Source organism: Chiloscyllium punctatum, unplaced genomic scaffold (genome assembly GCF_047496795.1).
Source record: "Chiloscyllium punctatum isolate Juve2018m unplaced genomic scaffold, sChiPun1.3 scaffold_503, whole genome shotgun sequence".
NCBI lineage: Eukaryota > Metazoa > Chordata > Chondrichthyes > Orectolobiformes > Hemiscylliidae > Chiloscyllium > Chiloscyllium punctatum.
Genome location: NW_027310237.1, coordinates 62,501 through 75,876, shown reverse-complemented (window position 1 = coordinate 75,876; position 13,376 = coordinate 62,501). Strand labels below are relative to the sequence as shown.

The 13,376-nt window shown below is 68.9% G+C and overlaps 1 protein-coding gene across 1 annotated transcript in view; it reads right to left on the bottom strand.

Annotated features, from left to right (window-relative positions):
* The window catches only part of LOC140473042 (ankyrin-1-like), a gene marked incomplete at its 5' end in the record, with an annotated part of 60,386 nt that overhangs the window by 20,183 nt on the left and 26,827 nt on the right, over positions 1 to 13,376 (bottom strand). Inside the window, 2 exon segments of the mRNA XM_072567553.1 lie at positions 8,484 to 8,613; positions 11,824 to 12,052. Of these exon segments, the coding sequence (XP_072423654.1) occupies positions 8,484 to 8,613; positions 11,824 to 12,052 (359 nt within the window).

The window sequence follows — 13,376 nt, the reverse complement described above, 5'->3', positions numbered from 1 at the left end:
CCCCACTCACTCCCCCCGTCCCCACTCACCCCCGCGTCCCCACTCACCCCCCCGTCCCCACTCACCCCCCCGTCCCCACTCACCCCCCGTGTCCCCACTCACCCCCGTGTCCCCACTCACCCCCCCGTCCCCACTCACCCCCCCGTGTCCCACTCTCACCCCGTGTCCCCACTCACCCCCCCGGTCCCCACTCACCCCCCCGTCCCCCACTCACCCTCCCGTCCCCACACTCACCCCGTGTCCCCACTCACCCCCCCGTGTCCCCACTCACCCCCCCGTCCCCACTCACCCCCCCGTCCCCACTCACCCCCCCGTCCCCACTCACCCCCCCGGTCCCCACTCACCCCCGTCCGTCCCCACTCACCCCCCCGGTCCCACTCACCCCCCCGGTCCCCACTCACCCCCGTGTCCCCACTCACTCCCCGTGTCCCCACTCACCCCCCGTGTCCCCACTCACCCCCCCGTCCCCACTCACCCCCCCGTCCCCACTCACCCCCCCCGTCCCCACTCACCCCCCCGTCCCCACTCACACCCCCCGTGTCCCCACTCACCCCCCGTCCCCACTCACCCCTCCGTCCCCACTCACCCCCGCGTCCCCACTCACCCCCCCGTCCCCACTCACCCCCCCGTCCCCACTCACCCCCCCGTCCCCACTCACCCCCCGTGTCCCACTCACCCCCCGTCCCCACTCACCCCCCGGTCCCACTCACCCCCCGTCCCCACTCACCCCCCCGTCCCCACTCACCCCCCCGTCCCCCACTCACCCCCCCGTGTCCCCACTCACCCCGCCCCGTCCCCCACTCACCCCCGTCCCCGTCCCACTCACCCCCCGTCCCCACTCACCCCCCCGTCCCCACTCACCCCCCGTCCCCACTCACCCCCGGTCCCCACTCACCCCCCCGTCCCCCACTCACTCCCCCCCGTCCCCCACTCACACCCCCGGTCCCCACTCACCCCCCGTCCCCACTCACCCCCGTCCCGTCCCCCACTCACCCCCCCGGTCCCCACTCACCCCCCGCGTCCCCACTCACCCCCCCGTCCCCACTCACCCCCCCGTCCCCACTCACCCCCCCGTCCCCACTCACCCCCCGGTCCCCACTCACCCCCCCGTCCCCACTCACCCCCGCGTCCCCACTCACCCCCCCGGTCCCCACTCACCCCCCCGTCCCCACTCACCCCCCGTGTCCCCACTCACCCCCCGGTCCCCACTCACCCCCGGTCCCCACTCACCCCCGTGTCCCCACTCACCCCCCCGTCCCCACTCACCCCCCGTCCCACTCACCCCCCGTGTCCCCACTCACCCGGTCCCACTCACCCCCCCGTCCCCACTCACCCCCCCGGTCCCCCACTCACCCCCGTGTCCCCACTCACCCCCCCGTCCCCACTCACCCCCCGCCGTCCCCACTCACCCCCCCCGTCCCCACTCACCCCCGTGTCCCCACTCACCCCCCCGTCCCCACTCACCCCCCCGTCCCCACTCACCCCCCGGTCCCCCACTCACCCCCCCGCGTCCCCACTCACCCCCCGTGTCCCCACTCACCCCCCCGTCCCCACTCACCCCGTGTCCCACTCACCCCCCGGTCCCCACTCACCCCCCGTGTCCCCACTCACCCCCCGGTCCCCACTCACCCCCCGTCCCCACTCACCCCCCCGTCCCCACTCACCCCCCGGTCCCCACTCACCCCCGTCCCCCACTCACCCCCCGTCCCCACTCACCCCCGTGTCCCCCACTCACCCCCCGGTCCCCACTCACCCCCCCCGTCCCCACTCACCCCCCCGTCCCCACTCACCCCCCGGTCCCCACTCACCACCCCGTGTCCCCACTCACCCCCCCGTCCCCACTCACCCCCCCGTCCCGTCCCCACTCACCCCCGTGTCCCCACTCACCCCCCCGTCCCCACTCACCCCCCCGGTCCCCACTCACCCCCCCGTCCCCACTCACCCCCCCGTCCCCACTCACCCCCCCGTCCCCACTCACCCCCCCGTCCCCACTCACCCCCCCGTCCCCACTCACCCCCCCGTGTCCCCACTCACCCCCCCGTCCCCACTCACCCCCCCGGTCCCCACTCACCCCCCCGTCCCCACTCACCCCCCCGGTCCCCACTCACCCCCCCGTCCCCGACTCACCCCCCGTGTCCCACTCACCCCCCCGTCCCCACTCACCCCCCGTGTCCCCCACTCACCCCCCCCGTCCCCACTCACCCCTCCCCCCCCCCCGTCCCCACTCACCCCCCCCGTCCCCACTCACCCCCCCGTCCCACTCACCCCCCGCCGTCCCCACTCACCCCCGTCCCACACCCCCCGTCCCCACTCACCCCCCCGTCCCCACTCACCCCCGGTCCCCACTCACCCCCCCGTCCCCACTCACCCCCCCGTCCCCCACTCACCCCCCCGGTCCCCACTCACCCCCCCCGTCCCCACTCACCCCCCCCCGTCCCCCCACTCACCCCCGTGTCCCCCACTCACCCCCCGTGTCCCCCACTCACCCCCCCGTCCCCACTCACCCCCCCGTCCCCACTCACACCCCCCCGTCCCACCCCCCCTCACACCCCCCCGGTCCCCCACTCACCCCCCCGTCCCCCACTCACCCCCCCGTCCCCACTCACCCCCCCGTCCCCACTCACCCCCCGTCCCCACTCACCCCCCCCGTCCCCACTCACCCCCCCCGTCCCCACTCACCCCCCGTGTCCCCACTCACCCCGCCCCCCCCGTCCCCACTCACCCCCTCGTCCCCACTCACCCCCTCGTCCCCACTCACCCCCCCCGTCCCCCACTCACCCCCCCGTCCCCCACTCACCCCCCGTGTCCCCCACTCACCCCCCCGTCCCCCACTCACCCCCCCCGTCCCCACTCACCCCCCCGCGTCCCCACTCACCCCCCGGTCCCCACTCACCCCCGTGTCCCCACTCACCCCCCCGTCCCCACTCACCCCCCGTGTCCCCACTCACCCCCCGTCGTCCCCACTCACCCCCCGGTCCCACTCACCCCCCCGTCCCCACTCACCCCCCCCGTCCCCACTCACCTCCCCCCGTCCCCACTCACCCCCCCGTCCCCACCTCACCCCCGTGTCCCACTCACCCCCCCCGTCCCCACTCACCCCCCCCCGTCCCCACTCACCCCCCCGTCCCCACTCACCCCCCCGTCCCCCCCCACCTCACCCCCCCGTCCCCACTCCCCCCCCGTCCCCACTCACCCCGTGTCCCCACTCACCCCCGTGTCCCACTCACCCCCCGTGTCCCCACTCACCCCCCCCGTGTCCCCACTCACCCCCCCCGTCCCCCACTCACCCCCCCGTCCCCCCCCTCCACCCCCCCCCGTCCCCCACTCACCCCCCTCCCGTCCCCACCTCACCCCCCCGTCCCCACTCACCCCCCCCGTCCCCCACTCACCCCCCCGTCCCCACTCACCCCCCGTCCCCACTCACCCCCCCCCGTCCCCCACTCACCCCCCCGTCCCCCACTCACCCCCGCGTCCCCACTCACCCCCCCGTGTCCCCACTCACCCCCCCGTCCCCACTCACCCCACGCGTCCCCCACTCACCCCCGTCCCCACTCACCCCCCGTCCCCACTCACCCCCCCCGTCCCCACTCACCCCGCTCCCCCACCCTCCCCCCCCCGTCCCCACTCACCCCCCCGTCCCCCTCACCCCCCGCGTCCCCCACTCACCCCCCCCGTCCCCACTCACCCCCCCCGTCCCCACTCACCCCCCCCGTCCCCACTCACCCCCGTGTCCCCACTCACCCCCGTGTCCCCCCTCACCCCCCCCCCCACTCACCCCCCGGTCCCCACTCACCCCCGCGTCCCCCCACCTCCCCCCCCGTCCCCCACTCACCCCCCCCGTCCCCACTCACCCCCGTGTCCCCACTCACCCCCGTGTCCCCCACTCACCCCCGTGTCCCCACTCACCCCCCCGTCCCCACTCACCCCCCCCGTCCCCCACTCACCCCCCGTGTCCCCACTCACCCCCCCCCCGTCCCCATTCACCCCCCCGTCCCCACTCACCCCGCGTCCCCACTCACCCCCGCGTCCCCACTCACCCCCGTGTCCCCCACTCACCCCCGTGTCCCCCACCTCACCCCCGTGTCCCCACCTCACCCCCCCGTCCCCCTCACCCCCCCGTCCCCACTCACACCCCCGTCCCCACTCACACCCCCGTCCCCACTCACCCCCCCGTGTCCCCACTCACCCCCCCGTCCCCCTCCACCCCCCCCGTCCCCACTCACCCCCCCCGTCCCCACTCACCCCCGGTCCCCACTCACCCCCGTGTCCCACTCACCCCCCGTGTCCCCCCACTCACCCCCGTGTCCCCACTCACCCCCCCGTCCCCACTCACCCCCCCGTCCCCCACCTCACCCCCGCGTCCCCACTCACCCCCGTGTCCCCACTCACCCCCCCGTCCCCACTCACCCCCCCGTCCCCACTCACCCCCGTGTCCCCACTCACCCCCGTGTCCCCACTCACCCCCCGTGTCCCCCACTCACCCCCCCGTGTCCCCACTCACCCCCGTGTCCCCCACTCACCCCCCCGTCCCCACTCACCCCCCCGTCCCCACTCACCCCCGTGTCCCCACTCACCCCCCGTCCCCCACTCACCCCCCCGTCCCACTCACCCCCCGGTCCCCACTCACCCCCCGCGTCCCCACTCACCCCCCCCGTCCCCACTCACCCCCGTGTCCCCACTCACCCCCCCCGTCCCCACTCACCCCCCCGTCCCCCACTCACCCCCCCGTCCCCACTCACCCCCGTGTCCCCACTCTCCCCCCGTGTCCCCACTCACCCCCCCGTCCCCACTCACCCCCGTGTCCCCCACTCTCCCCCCGTGTCCCCCACTCACCCCCCCGTCCCCACTCACCCCCCGTGTCCCCACTCACCCCCCGTCCCCACTCACCCCCGTGTCCCCACTCTCCCCCGTGTCCCCCACTCACCCTCCCCCGTGTCCCCCACCCTCACCCCCCGCGTCCCCACTCACCCCCCCCGTCCCCACTCACCCCCGCGTCCCCACTCTCCCCCCCGTGTCCCCACTCACCCCCCCCGTCCCCCAACCCCCCCGTCCCCACTCACCCCCCCCGTCCCCACTCACACCCCCGTCCCCCACTCACCCCCCCGTGTCCCCCACTCACCCTCCCGTCCCCCACTCACAGGGACAGGGGGTGGGGGCTGACATTCCTGATAGGAGCTGTGATCACATCGAGTGTTTAGTTGGACCCCACCCTGGAGATGACACCCCCTTCCCTCTGACCACACTATGCCCACTCCCCCCAACAATCTGCCCCCAAAGTGAGGATGCGGGATGAGATCGGGTCCGTACTCACCCCCCCCCCCCCTGTCCGACCCTGGTCCACCCCCTGTCTGACCCTGGTCCCACCCCCTGTCTGACCCCTGGTCCCACCCCCTGTCCGACCCTGGTCCCACCCCCTGTCCGACCCTGGTCCCACCCCCCTGTCCGACCCTGCGTCCCACCCCCTGTCCTCACCCCCTGTCCCACCCCCCTGTCCCGACCCTGGTCCCACCCCCTGTCTGACCCTGGTCCCACCCTGGTCCCACCCCTGTCTGACCCTGGTCCCACCCTGGTCCCCACCCCCTGTCTGACCCTGGTCCCCACCCCCTGTCCGACCCCTGGTCCCCACCCTGGTCCCACCCCCTGTCCGACCCTGGTCCCCACCCCCTGTCTGACCCTGGTCCCACCCCTGTCCCACCCCCCCTGTCCGACCCTGGTCCCACCCCCTGTCTGACCCTGGTCCCACCCCCTGTCCGACCCTGGTCCCACCCCCTGTCCGACCCTGGTCCCACCCCCTGTCTGACCCTGGTCCCACCCTGGTCCCACCCCCTGTCCGACCCTGGTCCCACCCCCTGTCTGACCCTGGTCCCACCCCCCCCTCCCCACCCCCCCCTGTCCCGACCCTGGTCCTCCCACCCCCTGTCTGACCCTGGTCCCACCCCCTGTCCGACCCTGGTCCCACCCCCTGTCTCACCCCCTGTCCCACCCCCTGTCCGACCCTGGTCCCACCCCCTGGTCCCACCCCCTGTCCGACCTGGTCCCACCCCCTGGTCCCACCCCCTGTCTGACCCTGGTCCCACCCCCTGTCCGACCCTGGTCCCACCCCCTGGTCCCACCCCCTGTCTGACCCTGGTCCCACCCCCTGTCCGACCCTGGTCCCACCCCCTGTCCCTCCCCCCGTCCGACCCTGGTCCCACCCTGGTCCCACCCCCCTGTCCCACCCCCTGTCCGACCCTGGTCCCACCCCCCTGTCCGACCCTGGTCCCACCCCCTGTCCGACCCTGGTCCCCACCCCCCTGTCCGACCCTGGTCCCACCCCCTGTCCGACCCTGGTCCCACCCCCTGTCTCACCCCCTGTCCGACCCTGGTCCCACCCCCCTGTCCCACCCCCTGTCCCACCCCCTGTCCCACCCTGGTCCCACCCCCTGTCCCACCCCCTGTCCGACCCTGGTCCCACCCCCTGTCTCACCCCCTGTCCGACCCTGGTCCCACCCCCTGTCCCACCCCTGTCCCACCCCCTGTCCCACCCTGGTCCCACCCCCTGTCCCACCCCCTGTCCGACCCTGGTCCCACCCCCTGTCTCACCCCCTGTCTGACCCTGGTCCCACCCCCTGTCTCACCCCCTGTCTGACCCTGGTCCCACTCCCCGTCCGACCCTGGTCCCACCCCCTGTCCCTCCCCCCGTCCGACCCTGGTCCCACCCCCTGGTCCCACCCCCTGGTCCCACCCCCTGTCTGACCCTGGTCCCACCCCCTGTCCGACCCCTGGTCCCACCCCCTGTCCCTCCCACCGTCCGACCCTGGTCCCACCCCCTGGTCCCACCCCCTGTCTGACCCTGGTCCCACCCCCTGTCCGACCCTGGTCCCACCCCCTGTCCCTCCCACCGTCCGACCCTGGTCCCACCCCCTGTCCCACCCCCTGTCTGACCCTGGTCCCACCCCCTGTCTGACCCTGGTCCCACCCCCTGTCCCTCCCCCCGTCCGACCCTGGTCCCACCCCCTGGTCCCACCCCCTGGTCCCACCCCCCTGTCTGACCCTGGTCCCACCCCCTGTCCCTCCCCCTGTCTGACCCTGGTCCCACCCCCTGTCCGACCCTGGTCCCACCCCCTGTCCCTCCCACCGTCCGACCCTGGTCCCACCCCTGTCCCACCCCCTGTCCGACCCTGGTCCCACCCCCTGTCCCTCCCCCCGTCCGACCCTGGTCCCACCCCCTGTCCCACCCCCTGTCTGACCCTGGTCCCACCCCCTGTCTGACCCTGGTCCCACCCCCTGTCCCTCCCCCTGTCCCACCCTGGTCCCACCCCCTGTCCCTCCCCCTGTCCCACCCTGGTCCCACCCCCTGTCCCTCCCCCCGTCCGACCCTGGTCCCACCCCCTGGTCCCACCCCCTGGTCCCACCCCCTGTCTGACCCTGGTCCCACCCCCTGTCCCTCCCCCTGTCTGACCCTGGTCCCACCCCCTGTCCGACCCTGGTCCCACCCCCTGTCCCTCCCACCGTCCGACCCTGGTCCCACCCCCTGTCCCACCCCCTGTCCGACCCTGGTCCCACCCCCTGTCCCTCCCCCCGTCCGACCCTGGTCCCACCCCCTGTCCCACCCCCTGTCTGACCCTGGTCCCACCCCCTGTCTGACCCTGGTCCCACCCCCTGTCCCTCCCCCTGTCCCACCCTGGTCCCACCCCCTGTCCCACCCCCTGTCTGACCCTGGTCCCCACCCCCTGTCTGACCCTGGTCCCACTCCCTGTCCGACCCTGGTCCCACTCCCCGTCCGACCCTGGTCCCACCCCCTGTCTGACCCTGGTCCCACCCCCTGTCCCTCCCCCTGTCCCACCCTGGTCCCACCCCCTGTCCCACCCCCTGTCTGACCCTGGTCCCACCCCCTGTCCCACCCCCTGTCCCACCCCCTGTCCCACCCTGGTCCCACCCCTGTCCCACCCCCTGTCTGACCCTGGTCCCACCCCCTGTCCCACCCCCTGTCCCACCCCCTGTCCCACCCTGGTCCCACCCCCTGTCCCACCCCCTGTCCGACCCTGGTCCCACCCCCTGTCTGACCCTGGTCCCACCCCCTGTCCGACCCTGGTCCCACCCTGGTCCCACCCCCTGTCCCACCCCCTGTCCGACCCTGGTCCCACCCCCTGTCCGACCCTGGTCCCACCCTGGTCCCACCCCCTGTCCCACCCCCTGTCCGACCCTGGTCCCACCCCCTGTCTGACCCTGGTCCCACCCCCTGTCTGACCCTGGTCCCACCCCCTGTCTGACCCTGGTCCCACCCCCTGTCCCACCCCCCTGTCCGACCCTGGTCCCACCCCCTGTCTGACCCTGGTCCCACCCCCTGTCCGACCCTGGTCCCACCCCCTGTCTGACCCTGGTCCCACCCCCTGTCCGACCCTGGTCCCACCCCCTGTCTCACCCCCTGTCCGACCCTGGTCCCACCCCCTGTCCCACCCCCTGTCCGACCCTGGTCCCGCCCCCTGGTCCCACCCCGGCACTGACCTTGACAGCGATGGGAATGCGGTTCTCCCTGAAGGATCGGAAGGTGAGGCAGCGCTGCTGACCAGTCTTCCTGATGGGCACGATGTTGCCGGAACATTCCACATACAGCGGCGTTCCTTCCAGGACCTGTGGGCAAGAGCAGGGGAGAGGGGGGTAAGGTGAAAGGGGCACAACAGGAAGGTGAGACAGGTACGGACTCTGCATTGACCCGGGTCGGAGCACACTCTCAGCAATGGCTGACTTTCCCCCTGCTTCCCCATGTCCAGCGGGGTCAGGCTCGGAGAGAGCAGGGAGTTGTCCCCTTCAGAGAGCTCTCTCCATGCGGATGGCTCACTCAGACACCAGCTCCTACATTAACACACACACGCGGCTTTGATCTGATTCATTGTTGTCACATGGGACAGGGACAAGTTTGGTTTTGCCTGCAGGACGGCCCTATCAGACCATACGCAGTGTGCTGGGGTAATGAGAGGGGACCTGGGGGAAGGGTGCTGCTTTATGGCGCAGTGGGTGGTGTTCTGTGTGTGCACACGTGTCTGTGTGTGCACACGTGCATGCATGTGTCTGTGTGCGTGTGTACATGGGTGTGCACACGTGCACATGCGTGCGCGCACATGTCTGTGTGTCTGCGTGCGTGTGCGCATCTGTGTGTATCTGTGCGCGTGCATGCGCATCTGTGTGTGTATACATGTGCATGTGTGTCTGTGCGTACGTTCGCATGACTGTGAGAGCGTGCGTGTCTGAGCACGTGCATGTCTGTGCGTGCACGTGTCTGTGTGCGCGCATGCATGTGCGCATGTGTCTGTGCATGTGCGTCTGTGTGCACATGTGTGTGTGTGTGTGCGCGCATGTCTGTGTGTGTGCATGAGTGTGCATGTGACTGCATGCGTGTGCACGTGTCTGTGCATGTCCGTGCGCGCGCGCATGTGTCTGTGTGTGCATATGTGCCCGTTTGTGTGCATGTGCTTGTGTGTCTGTGTGTGCGCGCATGTCTGTGTGTGCGTGTCTGTGTGTGCGTGTCTGTGTGTGCATGCATCTGTGTGTGCGTGTGCACGTGAGTCTGTGTGTGCATGTGCATGTGTGCGCGTGCGTGTGTGGGCACATGCGTCTGTGTGTGTATGCGTATGCGTGTGTAGGTCTGTGTGTGCATGTGCGTGTGTGTGTGTGTGCATGTGTACATGCGCTTGTGTCTGTGTGTATGCATGCATGCATGTGCGCGTGTCAGTGTGTGTCTGTGTGTGCGCATGTGCGTGTGTCTGTGTGTATGTGTGTGTGTTCGTGTGCGTGTCTGTGTGCGCACGTGCATGTGGCATGTTTGTGCGTGCGTGTGTGGGCGCATGTGTCTGTGTGTATGCATGCGTGTGCACGCGCACGTGTGTCTTTGTGCGTATGTGTCTGTGTGTGAGCATGTGTCTCTGTGTCTGCGTGCACATGTGTGCGTGTGTGCGCCTGTGTCTGTGTGCGCGCGTGCACCTGTGTCTGTGTGTGTGTGTGTGTGTGTGTGTGTGTGGTGGAGGCTGGTACAAACGCAGAATTCAGAGGGTATCTGGTTGGGTGCGGGAGGTACAGCTGGGTACGATGGGGCATTTGTGAACGTGAGGGAGCCAACGTGAAATGCTGAAGGTTTGCTCAGCACGATGGGGGAAACAAAGTTTTCGCCTCTCTTGGTCTCTGATTTCTCGCTCGGTTTTTGGGGGGTTGGGGGGTGGTTGTTGCTGAGAACGAGATTGCTCTGAGAGGGGAGGTAAGGGGTGACCGAGACAGCGAGCTGAGGCGCGGGGTGTGCCCATCTGACCACCCAGGTAAAATGGAAAATCAAAACAGGACGACCTGTGTGGGAGAGAGTGCCCTCCAAACCATTCCCCCCCCCCCCAACCCCGACACTCCCCCCCTCAGAAAAGGGGAGCGGTGCAGGCCTTGGTGAGATGCGCAGTGGCTGAACTGTCCTCCTGGACCTGAGGCATTGACTCTCTCTCACTCTCTCTCTCGCGTGGTGGGTCAGACAGGAGGGAAATGCCTTTTCCCTGTTCCCCCCCCCCCCCGGGGTTGGAGGGGGGGGGGGGGAAGGGGGAAGCGAGGGGGAATGGAGGCTGTTTCAGGGGGCATTTGTCAGGGGGGGGGGCAGCTTGGATGGGGAAAACCAGGCCCCTCCCGGATCAGAGCCAGCGGCCCACCGAAGGGAAAACCTCTTCCCCCATCCTTCGCACCGGGAACCCAATGGATCCTCACCATCTCTGAATACACCCCTGGTCAGAGCAGAGGAGCCCAGGAGGGTGGGGGAGACCATTCGGCCCAGCGGGTACTCCTATCCCACTCACCGAGGTCGGGACGGATCTGGTCTGAAAGTCTGAACAGCTCACTCTGAACGGCCCCAGCCCCAAAGCCCCTCGCAATAAAGGATTGTGAACATTCTCTCTTCCTTCTCCCCCCTCCCCCTCCTCACCTCCCTCTTCAATGGCACTCGCCCCCCCCCGTCCCCTCCCCTTACTCTAAGATGACACCGTCTGGTGGCAGACTCTCCCACAAGGTGGAACGACCTCTGCCCCCGTGCCACGTCCCCTCTGAGAATCTTCTCAGGTGGCCCTCTCGGTGTTCTCAGTTCAAAGGGAAGGTGGGGGGGGGGGGGGGTCTCTCCACCTCCGAGGTCAGCCGAGGTTGAGTCTCCTCTGGACCACCTCTGACGTCCCTCGATCTTTCCGGAGATACGGGGGGGGCCCCCAAAAACCCGCTCACGCGATTCCATCTCTGGGTCTGACTGGTGACTGGCCAATCCTCCCTTTGAAATTAAGGCCAGTGCGCCATGGACCTTCCCAAAGGGCAGTGGGGGACCGGAGCTTCCCATTTCCTGCTCTGATTCCCGTCCACATGAAATCCCAATACCCCCTCCCAGCTTGGCGCTACCCTTCTCCATTTCACTGATGTTCCCGTCTCCCTTCCTGAGGACCTGAGTAAGCTCCTGTCTTCCCACGTGGTATTCTGCAGGCCGCTGGGAATGGGACTGTTGACCCCCCCCAGAGCCCGAGATCACGTTCCGGTGACCCGGCTTCAAATGGCGCCACCGGGGAATTGAACCCAGTCAGTGACTGGAGCCAAGAGTCTGAGGTCGGCCGTGAGCGGATTGTCAGCAACAGTCCCTTCGGGCTCCCTTCGGGGAAGGCGACCGATCCTGACCCACGTGTGACCCACAGCAATATGGCGGACGCCGCAATGCCCTCTGGGTAATCAGGGATGGGCAATGGATGCCCACATCCGGCAAAACAATGAATATAAACCGCCCCGCTGTTGCCCAACGGGTCCACCCCAACGTCCATGAGCCGACCCCCACCACGGTCAAACCTCGATATCGCGGCTGCGGGCCACCTCGGCAAAGTTCTCGTGCTGCTCCAGGGTCTTGTCCACCTTGTCGTCGCTCATGCAGTAACAGCGCAGTCGGCCATCTTTCCCGTCGTGCATCTTGGCGAAGACCACAAACTTGGCCATGTAAGGCACGGCCATGAGCTCGTTGTAGAGCTGGGTGGCAAAGTTCACGGCTTCCGCGGTCCGTGGGCAGTCCGCCAACCAGAACCTGGCGGGGGGTGGGGGGGGGGGGAGAGACACAGAGAGGGCCGGGAGGGTGAGATGCGTCAGGATCCGAGGTTACCCACTGCCACTTCCAGGGGGAGCGATGGGGAGGGGGGAGGGGGTTAGAAGAGGCAAAGGAGTGGCCACCTTCAACAAGACTCTCCTCATCCCTCAAAAGCGTTGGAGGTCTGACGGGAGGCTGGTGAGGCCTGTTCTGGAGGGCCGCGTCTGGTTCCAGGCGCCCTGTTGGAGGGCGGAGGGGCGTTCAGACGAGAGAGATTTCCCAGAATGCTGCTGGGAACGGAGGGCTTGGGTTCTGGACAGGCCGAGATAACTCACGAGGGGAACGGAAGCTGTCTTCTTCCCGAGGGCTGACGCCAGGGGGGGGTGGTGGGAGGGGGGCAGGGGTGTGGTATTTGGAGATTGGGGGGGTACGTTTTTAAAGGTGAGATTAACAATACACGAGGGGCAACTTTTTTTTTTTTTCCCCCACAGAGGGTGGTCTGTGTGTGGACTGAACCTTCTGAGGGAGTGGTGGATTGTGGGTCCCGTGACTATGTTGGAAAGGTGTCAAGTGAAGGCCATGGACAGGAAAAGGGTTTGGAAGGGTACGGGCCAGGAGCAGGCAGGTGGGACGAGGTTAGTTTGGGATGGTGTTCAGCACGGACTGGTCGGGCTGAAGGGTCTCTGTTCCCGTGCGGTCTGACTCCATGAGGGTGAGGCATAAAGGGGAGGGAGATTCCGGAGTCATCCGGATTGGCTGACCAGGCCCAATGGGAGGGGAGGTTACATTGGGGTGATGGTGTGGGAGAGAGCACACCAACAGCAGTGACTGAGTGGGTGAGTGAGTGTGTGTGTGTGAGTGTGAGAGAGTGAGCGTTTGTGAGTGTGAGTGTGAGAGAGTCTGTGTGAGACAGTGTGTGTGTTTTGAGAGGTGTGTGTGTGTATGTGAGTGTGAGAGAGTGAGTGCGTGTGAGAGAGAATGTGTGTGACTGTGTGAGTATGTGTATGAGTGTACGCCTGTGTGTGAGTGCATGTGTGTGTGTGTGTGAGAGTCTGCGTGTGTGAGAGTGTAACTGTGTGTGAGTATGTAAGTGTGTGAGTGTGACTGTGTGAGAGCGTGACTGTGAGAGTGTGACTGTGTGTGGGTGTGAGAGTGTAACTGTGTGTATGTGTGTGTGAAGAGTGTGAGAGTGTGACTGTGTGAGTGTGAGAGCGTGACTGTGTGTGAGTGTGAGAGTGTGACTGTGTGTGTGTGTGTGAGTGTGTGTGTGTGAGTGTGTGTGTGTGAGTGTGACTGTGTGTGTGAGTGCATGATTGTGTGAGAG